The sequence below is a fragment of the Grammomys surdaster genome, unplaced genomic scaffold (assembly GCF_004785775.1).
Source record: "Grammomys surdaster isolate TR1022 unplaced genomic scaffold, NIH_TR_1.0 690, whole genome shotgun sequence".
Classification (NCBI taxonomy): Eukaryota; Metazoa; Chordata; class Mammalia; order Rodentia; family Muridae; genus Grammomys; species Grammomys surdaster.
Genome location: NW_021605109.1, coordinates 339432 through 360852, shown reverse-complemented (window position 1 = coordinate 360852; position 21421 = coordinate 339432). Strand labels below are relative to the sequence as shown.

Genomic DNA, 21421 nt, shown 5'->3' with positions numbered 1-21421 from the left:
CTTCCCTCACCTCCCCTGTCCCCCAGATCACAGTTTCTCCCCCCTCTACCCCTCCCAGCCCGTCCCTCACCTCCCCTGTCCCCCAGATCACAGTTTCTCCCCCCTCTACCCCTCCCAGCCCTTCCCTCACCTCCCCTGTCCCCACAGTTTCTCATCCCTCTACCCCTCCCAGCCCTTCCCTCACCTCCCCTGTCCCCCAGATCAACTCTTCCTCTATTTCTCTTCAAACAAAAATCTTTATATAAATTATTAAAGTAAGCACAGGTGAAAAAATATGACGTGCTAGCTTTCTTCAGAGTATTTGTTTGCTCATTGTTGTAACTATGAACCAGCCATCTGTAGCCATTTTGCTTTAATATTTTGTTCTAAACATTTTTATTGTACTCTGAGTTTCTTTTAAAAAATTTTTTTGTTTGCAATTGAAATGGTGGACTCAGGTTTTACATTTGTTTTAGGAATCTTTACTCCAGATCAGCACTTGAGATTTTTGGAGTTTTATAAGAAACTTTGTACACTGGGTTTGCAACAAGAAAATGGCCACAATGAAAACCAGATTCCATCCCAAATCATCGAGCAGGAAAAGAAGTATACTTCAGTACGAAAGAACTGTGCTTACAACTTTCCGGTAATAAAATACCGGCTTCTGTTTATTGGTTGTTTCGATTACAGCATTAAAATGTATGAGTAGAACATATTAAAATATCGACATCTCTGCCCTTGTGTTTAGCACTGTGTCTAATTGTATAGAGGCATTAAACACATTTTGATGCAATTGATATTTCTCTTTGTATATAAATTAGAATTATATTTATGCATTTGGGTTTTACAAACAATATTTTATTAAATGTGCTTAACAGGATGTGATTTCCATGTTAGCGAGATGACTATATCAGGTATTGATGCATGTTTTTCTCTCCTTCTCATTCATCTCCTTCCACCTCCACTAGGCCATGATTGTTTTTGTTGATCCTAAAAACTTCCACATGGAACTCTATTCTACATTCTTCTGCCTTTGTCATGACCCTGAAGTACCAGTCAGATACACTATTGCTATTTGCTTTTATGAAGTAAGTCTAAGAATGGATTCCATGGTGCACATGTTGATTCTCTCTGTGTTTGTTTTAGATACTGTTTTAATATTCTCTATAGTGTGTTTGCAGACTTGTTATAAGATAGAATCCATATCTTTTTCATGTTGTAGTTTTAAGTCTTATTTTTTAATTCCCATAATTCTCTTTTTAGTGTGTTTACAAAATCCATTTACATAAATACATTATATCCATTTACTCATTGACCTATTTTCAGCGTATTTAAACTAAATATTTACTTTAAGCCAGACATTATGATGGTTATAATTTAAAATGATTTGTCATATTTATTCTTTGCCCCTATGTTTAAGTAGTTTTAGGGTAAATGGAAAATCAAGTAACAAATTATTTACACTTACTGCTTTTACTGCAAGTGAAATTTTATGAGCACAGCTTTTAGCTTCAGCTACACATCTTTCTATAAATTATGTACAAAACCAAACTTTTATGGTGAACATAATTAACGTTTTTCATCTTTGAATTTGAAATTAGGGAACTGTTTCTAAGAAAAACAGTAAAAACACATGCATGTAGCAGTTGCCAGGCCAATGTCCATCACTTGTCTCATCGCTGTGACAAGCTACCTGACAAAAGTAACTTAGAAAGGTTTTGCATTAGCTCACAGTGTGGGGCACAGTCCATCATGGCAGGGAAAGCCTGATGGCAGGAGCAGAAGGCAGATGGCCACCTTGGGTCTGTAGTCCGGAGCAGAGAGCAGTGAGTGCTGCTGTCAGCTCCTCTCATGTATTAAGTCCAGGCCATGGGACAACACTACTCCAGTCAGTGTGTCCTAGTTTGCTTCTCTGTTGCTCTAATAAGTATCCCGACCCAAAGCAACTTGTGGGAGAGATGGGTTTAGTAAGGCTTACACTTCCAGATTGTAGCCCACCTTGAGAGAAGTTGGGGCAGGAGCTCAGATAGGTGCTTGAAGCAGGAAGTATGGAGGAGCGCTGCTTCACATTGCTTGCTCTGAGGTTCTCTCAGCTAGCTGTCTTACACAGTGCAGGCTCACCTGCCTAGCCGTGGTGTTGCCCACAGTGGGTGGGGCCCTTCTATGTCAATTATCAGTCAATCCAAGGCTCCACAGACATAGCTACAGGCCTGTCTGATCTAGGCAGTTCCTTAGCTGGGCTTTCTCTTCCATGGTTACTATGCCAAGGAAGTGGACAACTTAAGCTAAGACAGGGTGGGCTTCCCACCTCAGTTAATCCAGTTAATCTAGAGATTCCCTCACAGATGTGTGCTGAGGTTTGTCTGCTAAACTAGTCTAGATCCTTTCCCATTGACAGTCAGTATTAACCATCACAGCATATAAGCTATAACTTGTCCATCCAAAGTAGTCACATGACAGCCTCTTTATACTTGACAGGATAAAATATTTTCTTTCCTATAGTAAATTCTTATTGTCAATAGGAATATTTCATCATCTCTCTTGCACTGTATCCCATGTCAAGATACTACGAGATTAGCTGAGAGATTACAGTGTATTAATAACATCGTTATAAATATTATTTAAGATCCTTTGGGCTGTTGAGTCCTATTCCTTGCTTCTTTAAAGTGTCGCCTTCCTGGGGCTAGGGAGATGGCTCAGTGGGTAAAGTACCTGCTGAAGTGTGAGGATTGGAGTTTAGATCCCATGCAAATCTTGATGGGTATGGCAGCTGGCCTATAATCCATGCCTTCGGAAGGCAGAGCTAGGGCCTCTCCAGAGCAAGCTATCTAGCTAAACTAGCTGAATCAGGAGTGGTCCTAGGTTTAAGTAAGAGACCTTTGATATGTAAAGTGGAGAGTGATCAAAAAAGGCACCCAACATCAACTCCAGGTCCGCACATACATATGCACATGCACACGCCCAAATATATGCAAACATGAATAGCAATGAAAAAATGTTAAAATTAAGCTTTCTGACATTGATGAATTATATATTCACACAACAAAGTATAGGAAATATTCCACTTAAATGACAGTTATTTAAAGCAATCCCAATGTTACACAGTTGTATCATCTCTGTAGATTGACCCACCAAAGCTTACTTTTGGAGGGGGAACAGGACTTCCTATTAGAGCCAGCAGGGTATTCATTCATTTAGGCTGATCATCGTGCACCTTCAGAGAAAACTGCCCAGGAGTGAGGTCTATGCAAATGTTAGCTTTTCTTATCTCCTTTGTTTAATCTTTGATTTTAGTTTTATTTTGTAGCAGACAAAACAACAGCAACAACAAAAAACCAACACACACACACACACACACACACACACACCATTATTCCTGTGATAGGCGTCACTGTGGAGATGGTTGTTTTATGTATTTTATGGATATCTAGTTTTCATGTTCTTGCAGTCAGACCTAATGTGCTTAGGCTAAGGGATGATGTTCAGATCCCCCAAACGGGGCTGGTTTTGCCCTTTAAACAATGAAAATTCACCACTGTGCTTACAAGGTTTTTAATCTAGTGTTAATACTAGAGTTGATAATTAGTGTATTGTAACTTTATTCTGATTTTTCAGAAAATGTCCTTTTGAAAAATATTTCTAACAACTTAAAACAACCCAGAGTGAAAGATTTCGAAATACTTTCTTTATTCAGGTGTCTTCCTATCCCAACCCCTGTAAACAAAACTTGACTTAAACCCAGTATGTTATATTTCTTTCCCCACCCTTTAAAAGGTAAAATACAAAGTGGTGAGCTCATCTTTGCAGCTTCTGAGTTTGGTTAGAGGAACCATACAAAAGCATGGTCAGATCCTGTCAGTTCCTCTTAGCCTGAGGACAGGCTCTGACAGTGATGGGGAAAACTGTCTTTCCTTGTTGGGAGTTACTACAGCCAATGTCATAAGGGCTTTCAGTTGAGGTCTGTCTTTGAGAAGCTTGAGTGGGAAGAAAAGCCTGTTTGCCTCGGGTATTCTTTAAGGTTCCTTTGATAGCTCTAAGACTTTAAATTGTGAATGAGGGGCGGCTATGGGTTGTTATGGGCTGATGCAGAAGTTCTAGCTCTGAGAACCCGTCCTTTATACTTGCCTTCCCCTCTTACACACATCTTACCCTGTGCCCACACATGGTGGCATGGCAGGAAACAGATCTATGCAGCTAAATTTACTAGAAATTAATTTTATAGTTATGTTGTTGCTTGTATTTATTGGAAGTATTTAATAAGAATGTAATTAAAATATATTATATTATGTTATATTATATTATATAGTGTCAAATCTGAGAGATTTTATTGTGTTTTAGGTATCTAAACTTCTGAATTCTGGAGTACATTTAATACACAAAGAATTGATAACATTGTTGCAAGATGAGTCACTGGAGGTAATATAAGTTCCCACTCTGACATTTACTTCTTTTATGTTAAGCCAAATTATATCAGTGTCCGTGTCACTGTGTCATTGGGAAGATCTTAGAAATTAGGATTTTCAGTACATCTGGTTTTAAAATGAAGATGTATATTGTTTAAATTTGTTATATTTTTGGTTTTCCAGTCAGGCTGCCCTTTTCTATTACAGGTTTTAGTCACACTTGTAATCGTAAAACATTTAGGACTTTTTCCCAGCGTTGTTTTGAGAGTATATTTATCTTGCACTAGACTCGTGAAGATTTTTAAATTCTTCCATCTGATGCTATATTTGGCACATTCTATTCACCAGAGTGACTCTTAGCCTGGGAGGCTTAGCTGCAGCACCAGATGTGCACTCCTCTCCAAAGTTGGAAGGCTGTTCTGAGTATGTTAGTTTTCTCCAACTTAGACAAGTAGAAACTGCGCTGATTGTTTTTTCTAAAAAAGAAAAAATAACAAGAACACCCAAAATGCTGTTTGCTCAGTAATACTTTTTATGTATAAATTGATTTGCAGAGTTAACTAATTTAGGAGATAGATAATAACTATTATAAACACAATCAATATCTCTTTAAAAGGTTCTAGATGCACTTATAAATCACCTTCCAGAAATCTTGGAACTTATGTCTACCGGTGGAGAAAACAGTGTTCAAGAAAATAAGGTAAATCCTGTCTTTCAGGAAAGCTGAAGGTTTGTCATCTTATTGTGCAGGGCAGTTATGAGGAAACAGCAGAAGAGTGTGTGAGAAACATTAAAATAGTTCTTGCCCTTGTGCTAGTCAGTGTCCAACCCTCTGTGCATTTGTCAGGATGCAAGGATGCAGCTAGCACATCCCCAGCCAGCTTTAAAATTTACATGAAGGGTCTAGAGAGATGGCTTAGCAGCTAAGAGCTCTACTAATCTTATAAGGAAGGACCTGGGTTCCATCCCAGCATCCTTATTACACAGTGCACAGTCAGCAGGAACCCATCTCCAAAGGAATCTAAAGCCTCTTACGGCTTCCTTTGGCACTGAAGTCAAATGCAGCCCCCATCTCCATGCATATGCATACGCATACAATTAAACAACAAAAATGAATATATAAAAATAAGTTTACATGAGTTAGTTATACTATGAAAAGGAAGGACGGGTTATATCCCAGCTCTGAGCCATATTTGGCAGGATTACCATGAGATACTGACATTTGATTGGAAATATCTTAAGCTCTCAATTTCTGTCCTGTTATTAAGGAATTTGGAGGCCCAAAAGTCATAGGCACCATGTACCTGTATTTTCCCAGATGGTGAAGTAACATAGGAATAAGATCTTCCAAGTTCTTTTCTTCTTGGGCTGTTTCCTGTGCTTCTACTGTATGGGTGACAGTAGACGGGTGTAGATTAGTTGAAAGGCTCTAAAGGAAGGCCCTTTTCAGATACAGCTGTTCTAATCATTGAACTTACTGTTTTTACAATAAGCATACAAGCAAGTAAATAAAATAGCACCTGCTGTGTAGCTATGCCTGTCCCTGTGAAGTCTGCCAGCGTGAGCTGCCCTCTACAGTTACCACATTGTAGTTCCAACTACCATAATTCTTATTAATGTCTTTGGAATTCGGATTCATATTTTCATTATTAATAATTTTCATAAGTATAACAAATATGACAGTGGGTGACAATTCAGAAGGTCAAGCTTGACCAGAGTGAAATATAAGGAATTTTCTACAAGTTAGAGTAGTTGCCTTGGTAACCAACCTGATAACCAACCTGTCAGGAAGAATAACAAGTCCAGTGTCTAGAGATTTCATTTTCTGGTGCCATAAATTTTACTCAAACATTTTTTAAAAATGTTTGGTTCTAAAAACAAAAAAAAGTTTGGTTCTACCTGATAACTACCACCAAGTAACAACTGAGATGCCTTCTAAAGTCCTTCCCTGGTGGATGCTCACTTGATGCTTCAGGTGATGGACTTAGTCACCATCTGCTCTTTCCTTGGGTTTCTTTGCAGTTTTCCTCTCTGCCAGACTTGATTCCCGCACTCACAGCTGCTGAGCAGCGAGCTGCAGCCTCCCTGAAGTGGAGGACCCACGAGAAGCTGCTGCAGAAGTACACCTGTCTGCCTCATATCATATCGAGCGACCAGATTTATTACCGTTTCTTACAAAGAATGTTCACCATCATGATGACAAATGTGAGCCCCGAATTCCCCTGATTGTTTTGAAACTGAGGTTAATTTTGTCATTACCAGATTCTTCAGCTTTTCAAGATACAAGAATGTCAGTTCTTGTATGTCAGCTTGGAAGGGTGGCATTTTCCCAGATCTCAAGAAGGAGAGCCAACTCTCCTCTCCTCCTCTGATTTGCCCTTTGGTCTTCCACCGTTTAGCCGTAGGGAGGTGTGAACAGGACTGTGGAGCACTCACCTCAGACTTTTGTGTCAGTTTTAGAAGCAGTGTGGATAGCCCAGTGTGCCCTCAGATTACCACATAGCTGAAGATAACATTGAACTTCTGATTCTCCTACCTCTCTCTCCAACGCTGAGATTATAGGTATATGGCACCATGCTTAATTTATGTGGTGCTGCGGATTGAACTCAGGGCTGCAAGCCTGTTAGGCAAGTTCTCAACCTACAGTTCCTGCCCTTTACCTCAGACTTGTTGCAATTCTAGAGAGAAAGATTGACAGGACTCTGTAATGTCAACTGCAAAATGAACTTCTACTTTGCTGTTTCTTCTGCTGTTCCCATGTCAGCATCTCAGATGTCAGGCCTTTATTCCCAAGGCTCCCTGCAGGCCTCCTTAGTCTGGTACTGTCTTTTATAGTGCCTAAGGGCAGTTACACTGAAAGCCTTGGTGTAGAGTCTTCTGTTCAAGGAGAGGAGTAACAACTTGCTCTCCACACAAATAAGTGGAACCTTAGGAAGTTGTCCACCTTTTGTAAGAACTTTGCAGTTTTCCTCACTGCCAGACTTGATTCCCACACTCACGGCCGCTGAGCAGCGAGCTGCAGCCTCCCTGAAGTGGAGGACCCACGAGAAGCTGCTGCAGAAATGCACCTGTCTGCTTAGCCTACAGTTCACTGTATGTTCCTGATGGCATCCTATTAAAGTTTTAAAATTTTTTAAAGCTGCAGCCAGTGGGGATGTAGCTTAGCAATAAGGTCTTGAAGACGGTGCCTAAGGTTGTTGGTCCATCTCCTGTAGCAGGGTAAACAAGTAACATGTAACATGTTTCTATGTTACAATCTCAGCAGAAACATCTTCACTTTCATAAAAGGTAAGTGAGGATCCCTTCATTCAAAATTCAAAATAAGTGTTACCTTCAAAGATTTAGAAAGTAGAAAAATATTAATGGTATCATTTTCAGCTTAAACCATTAGGAAACACAATATAACCTACCTATCACCTAACAAGCTCATCACATGTAGCAATGGAAATCTGAGTAATCGACGGTTATGTTGTAGGTATAAAAAAAGAGGCTTGACAATAATGACTCCTTGTCACTTTTGTGCTTAGCCTGTCTGTCTGTCTGTCTATCTATCTATCTATCTATCTATCTATCTATCTATCTATCTATCTGTGTGTATGTATGTGTATGTGTGATGGCATAGAGGTACCATGACACATATGTAGTAGTCAAAGGCCAACTCATGGATGCTGTTCTGAGGCCTTTATCATTGATTTCTGTTCTAAATAAATATTTGTGTTGCATTATAAGACATATTACATGATGTACAAACTAAGTATATTTTCATGCATCTTGTATATATACATTTGAAATGCTATAACAAATTAAAGAAGAGAGGAACAGGCTTTTATTTAGTTCACTATCTTAAATTCATTTAAGCTCTAATGTATTTCTGCTTTCGTACAAATCTAAATTTTTCAGTTTTGAACCCTAGAAAACACCTTCTGTTTGTATGCAACAGTTAACAATATTGTATAGCATGGTGCCCAGTAGGATGGGCACTGTGTAGATGGAAAAGGACACAGCTGGCACCACTGTCTCGGCATCTCACAGCTGTCCAGGTTCCCACTGTAGTAGTCTGGACTTTAGGTGAATGGAGTATTATAATATTGATAAGTAAGGCAGGATGGTGTGCATGAATTCCAATGGACAGTGTATACCTGGTTTAAAGGGTTTCCTTTTAAGGTGTTAAGAGTTCCTCTCTAATTTCCAGTACAGGTAACTGGTTGGATTCGTTTGGAAAGTCTGTGTAGTGATGTGATGGGAATCAGAAGGAGACAGGGTTTGTAACATTGGAAATGCTTCCTGTCAGCTGGCTGGGGTCCTTTTGCTCTGCCTGATGGCACTCTCTAATATTACCAATGTTGTGTAGAGTTCTGGGACCTTGGCCTCTACACTCACAATGGTTACAGCCTTTGCATAGGCATATGAAGTGGAGATCCCTCAGTGAAGAACACTGTCCTGAGCTTAGCGCTTAGATGTTTAGTCTCTAGCTCTGTATGTACCAGTCCCCAGATTCTTCAGTAGTGTATCTGAAAATGGATCTCTAAATGTCTACTTTAGAAGCACCATGGTTCTGGTAATGTAACTGACATGTGCTATGTTTCTCAAAATGTTTGTCAAATGTGTAGAAATCATTAATATTCTGCCAGCCGAAAGGATGAGTGGCTGAGGAACATGCATTTCAGATGAGATGGCAGGGAAATGATAGCCAGACACAGTCATTTGGATGTGACTATGAAACTGAATTAGCTTGGGATAGGACATGTCATGTACCTGAGTGACATTGACATTAAGTAATAGAGATCCTCCCAGAAGGTTGTGAGCTCAGGGTTTGGAAGGTAGTGAACACTGCTCACTTAGCAATAGCTTGCTAATGGCTTGGGGAGTAATTGTTGAAAGCATATCTTCGGGTAGTGATTGTCCTTCTTGTTTTATTTCTTTAAGAATGTCTTACCCGTCCAAAGAGCAGCTGCACGAACTCTCTGCATTTTTCTACGATATAATCGTAAGCAAGAGCAGAGGCACGAAGTCATTCAAAAATTAATTGAACGTAAGCAATCATTTTGGAAAAAATAGTTACTGAAATAATTGACCTTAATTACATTTTTAATGCATTGTATGTAATTTTTTTGGAGATAAATTAGGCTGATGTTGGCAAAAATCTGGTGTGTGCTTTTCTTTGAATTTTGTAGGTTAATTTGTATTTGTCTTGGAAATCTTTATGTCAAAATTTCATAGATGAAAATAGTATTTAACCAGAGCCTTCTTTTGTGAATTCCAACACTTGAGAAATTAAAATATATAAATTGTAAGTTGAAAGGCTAATTTCTACCTTGATGAAATAGCATGAGTAAAATATTTTTAAATCTAATAATTTATTACACAATGCTGTTCTCAGTATTAATTGAATGAACAAAATGTAGGCTTATAATTTTTTATTGAATGGTGTTAACAGCACATGTTAATGTGAGTCTAGTGAGTTGTAATGGTTCAGAGACCGGATCAGCACATGCAAATTTACTGTGATTTGCTAAGGGCTGAAATCATGGCAAAAATCTCTAAGGGGTTAATTCCAGTAGCAAATATAAATATTTGTCTAGTGAGTTTATTAGTTAGCAACTACAATTATGCTTAAATAGTTTTTAATAAAACTGTTACCAGACTTCCTAACTACTATAATTTACCATTTTAAGCAAGAAATACCACATTTCAGGGGGAAAAGTATTTTATAAAATTCTATTTAAGAAAAATTATGCTGAGCGTGTTTTGATTTTTCACTCCGTGGCCTGTTTTAGTTCTGTTTTCATTTTGCATGAGAAGGGACTTCCATTTAGAGTAAGTTTCATTTTTAACGATTCTGTTTGGTTTTAAGTATTAAGAACATTGCCTTTGTACATTTATGTAAAAATGGGAAAATTATGATTTAAATATTGACCTAAAGTACTATGAGTAATTGTGTCTACATAGGACTCCTCCACTTCAGACACAAGGAAACAAAAAGAGAACTATTAGTTTAGTTTTAAAAGACTTGGAGAGTTTGTAGTCTACGTTTGAATTAGCTCAAGTGTATGCATCTCATTATCCTGCTTTCCAGGTTTAAAACAGATGTGTGTACAGGGTCCTCAGCATATAGGCAGTGGTCACTCACAGTGACCTCATCAGGGTCCTCAGCATATAGGCAGTGGTCACTCACAGTGACCTCATCAGGGTCCTCAGCATGTAGGCAGTGGTCACTCACAGTGACCTCATCAGGGTCCTCAGCATGTAGGCAGTGGTCACTCACAGTGACCTTGTCATTCATTCATCACAGTTCACCCATCAGTGGTTATTGATGTTTATTCAGAAGAGTAACACTGTTTCTTAGTTTTTGACATGTAAATATTGTAGTCATAATGACTATATAATTAGAGTACATAATGACTATTTTTCTCTTATCTATTAATTTGTTAAATAAATTGCACACAGAATGAAACTTTGCATATATTTTTGATGTTTCATTTTGTAATATATAATTTCATGTAGGAAATACTAGATTATGGTATTTTTGTTGTTTGTAGAGTTGGGCCAAGGAAAAAGTTATTGGAATAGACTTCGCTTTTTGGATACCTGTGAATTTATTATAGAGATATTTTCCAGATCGTTTTTCTGCAAATATTTCTTTCTACCTGTTATTGAACTAACCCATGACCCAGTTGCAAATGTGAGGTACGTATCACTCTGCAAGGTTTGAAAATGTTGCATTTCTTGTATGTCCACTGTGGTAAACATTTGCAACCCCTTTTTCTTAGTTAATCAAATCAAGTAACGAACTGATGCTTGCTTTCAGTTATTTTTGAAGGCTGACTTAACAGTCACACATTTATGGGGTATAGCATGATAATTTAATAATTTGGATGTTAGATGTAATAATAAAATGCAGGTGGTTAGCATTTTAATTCCCTCAAACATTTGTCATTTCCGTGTGCCCAGACCCTTCAGCCTGGTCTTCTAGTTATTGCAATCACCCACTGTGTTGCAGAGAGTACAAGATATTCCTCATGTATTAACCGAATTTTGGTACTCTTCACCTGTCTCCTTCCAACCATCCTTCTACTTGCTAATGACCACCGTTCCACTGGTCACCTTTTTGGCTTCCACATCTAAGTAGGAATGTTCAATACCTATTTCACTGTATGGAATGCCTTCCTGTTCATCTGGGTTGCAGCAGTGTTCCAGTCTCTGTTAGAGCTAAGTAATCAATGTGCTTATATACCATATTTTCTTTACCCAACTGTCTCTTGATAGATATCTCAGTTGGCTTCATAGCTTGGTTAGTAAGTAGTCTTGGAATACAATGTCATCCTCTTAATGGGTATCTGAGATCTTTTGCCTTATTGGGCTGAGCAAGCACAAGTCAAAGCCAGTCTTCCAGCCTGGCTGAGTAAATATTATTTGTATGAAAAGAGCCTTAACAAGTATAGCTTATCAAAAGCTTTAGTTCTTAATTTCAAGAACTTTATAATCTTCTGGGCCCATGAATCAATGTTTTTTAGTTATATTTTGGGTATTAAAGAGTGATTTATGCTGTGTGTGCTTCTCAAGTGAATGTTTTAACATTTAATTTATTGAGTTTAGACACTGTCAAGGCTGGGAAAATCCTACTGCTATTCAGATGAACCTTTTCTTCAGCGGCCAGAAGTGAAGTCAGTTTTCTGGAGAGGGCTTGAGATTTCTTAGATACAGTCCCCTGTATCTCTGCTGAGCAGTGAGTGAGTTGGAGGCCGTTGGTGCTCAATGTTGAAAATCCCAGAGAGGTTCTTCACCTCTTCAGATGCACAGAATCTAGGGTTCCTGTGTAGGAAAGTTCTCAACTGAAGGTCTGCAGAGACAGCATCCTGGCAGCCCTTGGAATGGGATTTAGCTGCCTCAAGATTTGCAAAAGAAATACAGAGAGCATTAGCCTGGAGAGCACATGATGAGTGAATAACTCCAGCAGCTGTAAGACACCACTTTTCAGAACTAGCCTAAATATAGGCAGAGTTGGTGTTTAACAAAGCAGAGCATCTCACTGGCAGCCTTCCTTCCCTGGGATGGTTCTTCATTCTGGAATCTCTATTCTCCTCCCGAAGCCCCTTGTTTCTTCTTTACTCAGCTGATCTGATACCTTAGCATGTTTCCCATTCTCTTCTTCTCTCACTGCCCTTATTATGGTAAGTATCTCTCCATCCTCATGCTGAACTACCAAAACATCCACCTGGACAGAAGGCTTACTGAGCCAGCTGCAGATTTATAATGCCCATTGAATTTCTAATGAGCATCCCAGACTTAATCTGCCTAGCATTCAGTGCTGGGACTGCTTTGTCTGCATCCCTTCCTTTTGTAGTCCTCTGCATCTTAGAAAGCAGCCAGTTCATCTTCCCTGTGCTCAAGCCAAACCCTAAACCCTTTTCTCTCCATCATCCCAACTGCTGTCCCCAAGGCCACTCTGCAGCTCACAAAAGACATGCAGAGTGCAGGCTTCTCTGGGTACCTTGGCGGCTGCTTCTGTGAGCTGTGGGCACTTGCTTGGGGGTTTCTCTATTGTTTCTCTTCCTTCCTTAACCATTTATGGTCTAATCTCAAAACAGCAGATGATAACTAGGAAAGTTAAGTTGGATCCCTTTAGTCTTCTGCTCATATCATCCACTGCGTCCATCCACTGCGTTCATTAGATTTGAAGTAGACACCTAGCTCCATACAGTGGCTCACAGGGCCCTTGTTATCACTCAGGCATCCTCCTAAGCTCAGCTTTGCTTTACTCTGCCTCAAGGCTAGTTTTCTAATTCAGAGTATCACTAGGCAAGCCTTCCATGATAGCCACAATGCTTTTTCAGACACTCGTGTGGCTTGCTCCCTGATTCCCTAGATCTTTCCTTAAATATCATTTGTTCAGTGAACTTCTCTAACACTGCCTTCCAGACCGACTCAGCACTTTCTTGCAGATATTTTCTTTATCCATGTATTCTGTCTTCCATGCCTCATACCAGAATGCAGACCCCTGAGGAACAGAGGATTTTGCTGGTTTGATTCCATTTTGTGCCTTGGTATCCAGAATACTGAATGCCGTGAGTGTAGGCACTCCACGCATCCTTGCTGCATGGGCAGAGGAGCACTGAGGTTTCCTAAGGCTCGTCCTTTCTCCGTCGTACGTCCCTGTTATTCTCAGTTATTAAACTCGCTCTCACTACAGAATGAAACTTTGCTACCTGCTGCCCAAAGTGAAGTCAGCTCTGAAGATTCCTGCAGACATGCACCTGCTCCAGCAGTTAGAAATGTGTGTGAGAAAACTCCTGTGTCAGGAAAAAGATAAAGATGTCCTGGCTATTGTGAAAAAAGTAAGTGTGTCTCCTGCTGAGTCAGCGTGTCTCACAGTGTGGTGGGGTTAGCCTCAGCTTCCCCACCTCAGCCTGATAGGGTGACAAGCTCTGCAAGTGCAGAAAGAATGAATAAATGGCAGGTTTGCTGCTGCAGTTCTTGCAATGGAGATTTCTAAAGGCGATCGGTTTTTATTACTCACAACAGGAGTTCCCAGCGGGAGAGCTGAGCACCTGTGAGGTGTGACCTTGGCTCAAATGATGACCAGTAATACCTCATTCCCTAGACTTTATTTATAAGTGATCACAGTCAGGTAAAATTAGAAAATTTTACTGACAGTAAAATTAGAGAAGTCATGTTTTCTAAAAGAGTATGGAAAGACGCTGTAAGAGTGGATTCAGCCATCTGTTTGACTTTGAAGGGCTAGACCTAGAAACACCGTCTGCTTGAGAACAAGCCGATAGGCATCAGAACCCCCACCATGGATATCTGGCATCACCCCAAGCACATTCCTTTCCAAATGCCCCAATTTTAGGCCATATGATTTTGCTCTAGCATATGGGCCTGTTATGTGGGTTGTCAGGAAATGTTGGAAAACTAAGAGAGTAAAAAATTTGGGTTAGTAAGGTCAAACCTTAAAAATACTTGAGCTTTCAGAAGCTACACTTAATATGTAATTGACACTGTTATAGAATCAATAAAAAGATATGAATGGGTGTGACTTTGAAACACACTTTTGAATGTTTATTGGTGGTAAAAGATTAGTTTATTAAGATCATAGTATAAACTTCTCTTTGAACTCCATGGGAAAGGAAGGGCTTTTTTTTTTTTTTTTTTTTTTTAACAAATAATTGGTTGGTGGCATTTTCTTACTATTGAATCAGCTGTAATTTCTGAAACCTTTCCTTGTAGACGGTATTAGAGTTGGACAGAATGGAAATGTCTATGGATATGGTGAGTACACTCTGTAAAGAGACATTTACAGTCAGCAAGAGGTTGTCACTAATGACTGACAGTGTCATTGTACAGTTTCAGAAAAAAAATTATGAGAAAGATTTATTGGATCAAGAGAAAGAAAGAGAAGAACTGCTGTTTTTGGAAATGGTATGTTGTTTCCCATGGACACAGCCCTTTCTAGTTAGCATTAACTGAGCTTTGTTAGTAAACCTAAAACTAATTTATTTCAATTTTACATTGTTCCACATTTCCTAAAAGGGTGAAGAAAAGCCTTGATTTTCTGAAGTTTTATCTTTTATACATTGGAAAAAAATTACAGTTGAGAGTATTTAGCAAAATGAGTTTATTAAGTGAAACTAACGTGTAAGCAATCACATGTATTCAGTCCTAGTTGAGACATTCCCACCAGTCCCTGGCAACCCATCCTCAGCATCCATTCATACTCAGTATCCATCCTCAATATCTATCCATCCTCATTTATTTATCGTCAGCATCCATCCTCAGCATCCATCCTCAGCATCCATCCTCAGCATCCATCCTCAGCATCCATCCTCAGCATCCATCCTCAGCATCCATTTATCCTCAGCATCCATCCTCAGTATCCATCCTCAGCATCCACTTACCCTGAGCATCCACTTACCCTCAGCATCCATCCACTAAAAAGACAATCTTATTTTTTATTTTTAGTTATGTGTTATATATGTGAGAAAGGAGTCAGATCCCCTGGAACTTGTTCTAGGTGGTTGTGAGTCATGCAATATGTGTCCTCTGGAAGGGCAGTACTTGTTCTTAGCCACTGAGCCATCTCTCTAGTCCCCTAAAAATATATTTCAAAGGTTTGCCTGATGGTTAAAAGAATGTTAGAGCAAATACAGAGGTGGACAATGGCTGCCTGTTTAAAGGACTGAAGCCACTCCAGCTAACTGGGCTCTTATCTGCAGTGTTCCAGTCTCATAATCACAAGCTGATGGTCAGTCAGCCTTGCAGCATCTTCAGTGTGAAAATACTGTTTTCCTGACATCTTTAGTTTACAGTCTTAGGTTTTTTCTACATATCATACTTCAGTAAGAGATTTTAAATATGTTTGGTAGACTTCTCTTTCCTCTCAGACTTTTTAAAGAAAACTATTTTGTCATTTGCCAAATAGGATTGAAATAAACATGATTAAAAACCATAGTTAGACAAATGCTCCACTGATGAGAAACACTAAACGCCTTGTGGGAAAGAAATGCTCATTATAGAACCATGCCAGAGTCACTGTTTTAGTTGGACAAACTCCCAAGGACACTATTCTGTGATGTAAAAAGGCTACAGAAACAAAACAAAACAAAACTCTGAATTCTTTAAACAGCACCAAAGGGGAAACCCATTTTTAAGGGTATTTTTTGTGAGGTATATTTGTGTCTCTAAAGCTGAGAGTCATTTTCTCCAGAACAAGCTCCCAAGCTGCACCTGTAACCCAAGGCTGTGTCCCAACAGGAACAGCTAGAGAAGGAGAAGCACCAGAATGACGGGAGGTTGGCCAGTGACAAAAACTTCGAGAAGAAACGTGAGTGCTCTGTGTCTCCCCATACTGCTCCAGAGTTAAAGATAACTGGGGAAATCAGGGCCTTTCTTGGGAGTCTTAGTCTTTTCTGCAGAGGAATTTAAGAATACATGCAAAACGAAGCTCAAGGGTAACTTTATTGGTATTTAAAAGAAAAACCTTGGGTCAGGCAAGCTGTTAATCTTGGAGGTGGAAGATAAAGAAGAAGAACAGAGAACATCATGCCATTTGAATTAGGCTGGTGTGGAGGTGAACCATAGGGTAGACAGGAGCCCATGTGGTGGGAGGGGAGCTTTAGAGAGAGAGTGAAGCCCAATGCTTTATGGAAACCATGCTGAGACAGCAACAGGAAAAGCAGACATTTGAAGCTGTGTGCCTGCAGCTCTCTGTAAGCAATTGCACAGAAACCAGGAATCTGGGAGGGAAAAGTATATTATATCGTTAAAGAGATAATTATTCTTCCCATCTCATTATCAAGGCAAACCTGCCTTCCTGAAGTATGATGTTCTTGACCAGCACAACTGGATTAACTCTTAAGGGAGCAGACCCAGGTTCCACCTAAAGGTGGATTCCATTCTTTTGGCCTTGGGACTACCAATACTATAGTTATATTTGTATCTGTGTATACTAAAAGACTATGCTACGTTTTAATTTGGTAGGGAAAATTAATTTCTTACACTTTATTTAAAAAGTTATTTTTGAAAATTGGCTGGTTAATGTAGTATAGGTATTAGGAGTATGTGAAATAATAATAGTAAAGAATAATAAATAATAAAGGCGTATAATAGTAACAACAACAACAACAGGCTCAGAGCCTCTGAAGGGACACTTCATGCTGGATGTCAGTTGTAAGGTTGTGGAGTTGCTCTTCCACAGCAGAGACTGAAGTGTGGGCGGATATAAAGTACGAGTGTTTGCATAATAGTGCTGGCTTATAGAGATAATGACTTTATAGAAGTCAGATGAAATGATACAACTTAAAAGAGTTTATTTTAGGCAGAGACTCCAGAACACCAACGCAGAGCCTGTCCAAGAACATGCCCATTTCTGTTCCTGGACCCTCTTCTAGCACCCCATCAACAAGTAAGAAACAATTCTGTATTATGATTCATAGTTTTTGTTGTTGTTGTTGAGACAGCATATCTCAAGACAGCCCTGGCTGTCCTGGAACTCACTCTGTAGACCAGACTAACCTTGAACTCACAGAGATTCACCTGCTTCTGCCTCCTGGGTTCTGGAATTAAAGGCATGCACCATCACTAACTGGCTCATAAAATGTTTTTGTTTTTTAAAGACAAATTAGATATATGTTTTAAGAGCATTTATGTTCTTAATAGTGAAAACAAAAATGGAGATTTATTCAGTGTGGCTGTATTGGGAAGAGGAACAAAGATCCCATGATCCCCCTCCCTTTCCCTCACTGCTGAGTCCACTTTCAGGGTTCTGTGATGAGGTTAAGATTTAATTAGAGGCAGTAGTTATGCATATCTGAGTGGTCAAGGTTGAGGTGCAGTCTTGTCTGTCATTGATTGTCTCCTCTGTCATCTAATCTGTTAGACTGTAAGTCTCTTTCCAGGAGAAAATTTCCCCTCTGGTTCCCAGAATTCAGGCTCTCTCATCTCCCTGCCTGAAATTCCTGTGTAGAGTATCTTCATCCTGCCAAGCCATTTATGCTTTCCACTGTGAATGTGCTCTTAGCCTTTTCCAGTTAATTTTTCATGTACTCTTAATGGGTAGTTTGAATGACAGCTATTCTAGTCAGCTCACACTGAGGAGTAAAACTGATCCTTCTGGATTTTTCTGGAAATGGTGTGCCCTGAGGAGGACTTTGGGGTTGGAACAGCTAAAGAGCACCAGAAACTGAATTTTTCTTCTTTCTGCTTTACTCTAGGCAAAGAAATCAAGAAATCTAAATTGACTCGAAGCCAATCTTTTAATAATCAAGCTTTTCATGCAAAATACGGCACCTTAGACAAGTGTACTAGGTATGTGCTGTCAGCTGTTCATTCTTAACTATCTTTTGTGGTCATCATATTTATTTACATGAAATACTAATATCACTATAATCAGAGTTAATTTTGAATTTTTTATGGACTGACAATTTGTCACTTCTGTAAAGATGATCACATTATAAATAGGAGGTGTTTACTATTTGTTAAAAACAGGTATCTTTGCATTGTCAGAAGACTATTACCATGATTTTATATGATAATATTAAAGACCCTACCCATTGTTTATAAGAAAAGTGGAATATACTGTACACACCTCTTAACTTTCAGATGGCTGTGAGCATGCTCTATTTGCCAGCAGGCTGCACATGGCTGTGCATTGTATCATCTCTACATGTAGAGAAGCCACGGGCATGTTCACCCAGTGAGGTGGTCAGAACAGGGCTCTGATAGCAAATACATATTTGCTTTCTATTTATAGCCTAAGTCCAAATGATAGTCAGTTACGGTTAGAAGAGAAGCAGCATGGTTGACTACCACTGTTGGTTACTTGTGTTATGTGCATATAGCTTTTATAGTTGTAGGTCCTTGGAAAAGCAAAGTGGTCTTAAGAAAACGTGAGGCTGCCTGTACACAAGGTCAAGCTAGTCAGTGTTCTAGCATGGAGTCCCTACCCTAACTGAGGAGCTCCTGACAGCCGATGGCTTCTCAGGAAGCAGAATCTCTTCTCTTTAAGGTTGTGGCCCCTGATGGGTCTATTCTGTTCTGGTGGATGACCCCACAGCTATGGGCAGCACAGATAGTACTTGGTAGGTTGTTGGGTTTTGTTTTGTTTTTTAAGAAGGACATGAAGTTGGAGAGTGTGAGGAGATAGGTAGGGGTGGATCTAGGAAGGGTTAGAAGGAAGAGTGTAGGGGGAAATATGAACAACATATATAAACTGGGTGGTGGTGGCACATGCCTTTAATACAGAACTTGGAGACAGACAGGCAGATCAGTGAGTTCCAGGCCAGCCTGGTCTACAGAGTGAATTCTAGGACATCAGGGACTACACAGAGAAACCCTGACTCTAAAACCAAAAACCAAACCAACAACAAAATACATTGTATGAAATTCTCAATAAATATTTTCTATTAAAAAGAAGACACAAATGCCCTTAAAATATTCTCAAGATAAAGAACACGTTGAAGAAACTGTTCTTTTCCGTTACCAGTTATAACTTATTCCAGACTTTCAGCTCTAGCTTTTGACCTCACAGTAGACCCGAGCATTTTTCTAGTCAACAGTGTTCTCAGGATGTCAAAAAAGGATTCTAACTAAAGATAAGCCAGTCCCAGGAAGGTTTACCTGATCTTACCTAACGTTGCTGAGCATCAAAAGAAAATCTGTAGTTTTGATGAAGCAAAGGAAATGCTTTAAAGTTGTAGAAAAGGTGTGTATTTTGAAGCATGAATGTAAGAAAAAAATAGATAAACACAATAGGCAGGTTTTAAGAGAAGGAGAAGGACAGGAGGAGGAAGAGAAGGAGGAGGAGGAAGAAGAGGAGGAAAAGGAGAAGGGAGAGGAGGAAGAGAAGGAGGAAGAAGAGGAGGAAGAAGAGGAAGAAGAAGAGGAAGAGGAGACAAGATTAAAGGACCCCAAGTATTAGGTAACTAAGATTGAAAACTGTGGTTTTATGTTCTAACTGAGTCACATTCTTTTTTAGTAAAAGTTCCACCCTAGCACACACGTCTTCCGTCTCAGGGATGGTGAGGACTGCCATGCTGTCACTAACTGGTAAGCAGCAACATAAATGTAAACCAGCTACTTTAATAAACCGTTACTCTCTTTTAGCAGCTTGTCTTTCTAATTCTAGATACGATGTTTTTCAAGTCTTTAAGCAATTAAACTGTTCCTGTCACTGGGGAAACTGGGGTTCCCTTTGGGGTTCTCAGTCTATTTAATAAAAGAATTTATAAACAAACTTGAAACTTGACGGCAGTTTTATTAGAATTTAAGAGAAAAACAACAGGATAGGCAAGCTGTAAATCTTAGCAGCTGCCAGGAGAGGAGAAATGGAGAAGAGAAAAAGACAAAGTCATACAGCCTGAGTTAAGCCAGAGTGCAGACAAGAGAGAAAGAATTAGGGAATCCAGAGTACCAGAGAAAGCATCTAAAAGAGATGAAAGAAGACAAAGAAAAGTTCTGAGTCAGGAACAGGCAGTTGAGCAGATCCAGTAGAACATCAAAGGGGGAAGGAATTCTGGGAAGAAAACTATATAATCTCATGTAAAGCTAATTATTCTTCCTAGCTTTTTAAGCATGAATTATTCTTCCTGAGTTGTGGTTGAGCAGACAATGGTATGCCTCCATCCAGAGGTAGATTCTATTTTCTTGGGAAGGAGGCAACCATTTTCTCTTACTGAGCCTTTAGTGCTACTGTAGCACAGCAATCGAGGAAATATTTGGCCATATACTATTTTTTAACTATATCAAGACTCAGAATGTGACACTTGTAAAGAGAGAAGGACCAATGGTATGATCACTTGGCTGTGGTCTTCGTGCCTGCTGAAGCATAGACAGACATTCCCAGTAATTTCTAAGGAAGTGAGCAGGATCCGTCTACTATCTTATGTACCTAGAAGTTTATTCCAAGGGCCAGGAGATTCATATAATGGGCAGGTTGTAAATATTCTAGCCCCTCTGGGCTAGTCACAGTCACTCAACCCTGCTATTGCAGTGGGACTGCAGCCATAGGCATTGCATGCCAAATAAACTTAACCACCTATGCGGGCATTTGGTTCAGAGTCCATAGTTTGCTGACTTGTGGATTTTACAGAAGACAGAATTATTCATAGAAAAAAATCTAAGAATATATTACTAAAAATTACTTGTGGCTTTCTAATTTTGTGTATTGGAAATATTGGTTAAAAGCTATAATAATGATTGATAAATGTTACAATAGATAATAGTAGCCTTTAATTTTATAGGACCTGAAATCTTACGAGTATAGCTACATTTTATGTTGAGTATTCTGTCTTCCCTTTTACTATGTTTGTTGTATTCTCATGAAAACTATATATAACATACCAGATAGTTTGCAAAGTGTTTTTATTTTCAGAATAGATATTTTCTATAATTAAAGCATTGATATCTACACACAGAAATCAACATGGTAGACCATGAATATCACTGGAAATCAGAAGTGCATTGATCATGAGAGTTATTTAATGATGTCATTACCATGTCTGGCGATACATTCAAAAATGTCACTAGACCAGTTGGGTACTTAT

At 39.2% G+C, this 21421-nt stretch overlaps 1 protein-coding gene across 1 annotated transcript in view; it reads left to right on the top strand.

Annotated features, from left to right (window-relative positions):
- The window catches only part of Ppp4r4 (protein phosphatase 4 regulatory subunit 4), an 89285-nt gene that overhangs the window by 63473 nt on the left and 4391 nt on the right, over nt 1–21421 (top strand). The window contains exons 10-23 of the mRNA XM_028782048.1: nt 456–625; nt 948–1067; nt 4318–4395; nt 4999–5082; nt 6405–6587; nt 9309–9414; nt 10922–11069; nt 13573–13717; nt 14610–14651; nt 14727–14801; nt 16134–16203; nt 17197–17283; nt 18092–18185; nt 19855–19925. Of these exons, the coding sequence (XP_028637881.1) occupies nt 456–625; nt 948–1067; nt 4318–4395; nt 4999–5082; nt 6405–6587; nt 9309–9414; nt 10922–11069; nt 13573–13717; nt 14610–14651; nt 14727–14801; nt 16134–16203; nt 17197–17283; nt 18092–18185; nt 19855–19925 (1473 nt within the window). The remainder of the gene's footprint in view (nt 1–455; nt 626–947; nt 1068–4317; nt 4396–4998; nt 5083–6404; nt 6588–9308; nt 9415–10921; nt 11070–13572; nt 13718–14609; nt 14652–14726; nt 14802–16133; nt 16204–17196; nt 17284–18091; nt 18186–19854; nt 19926–21421) is intronic.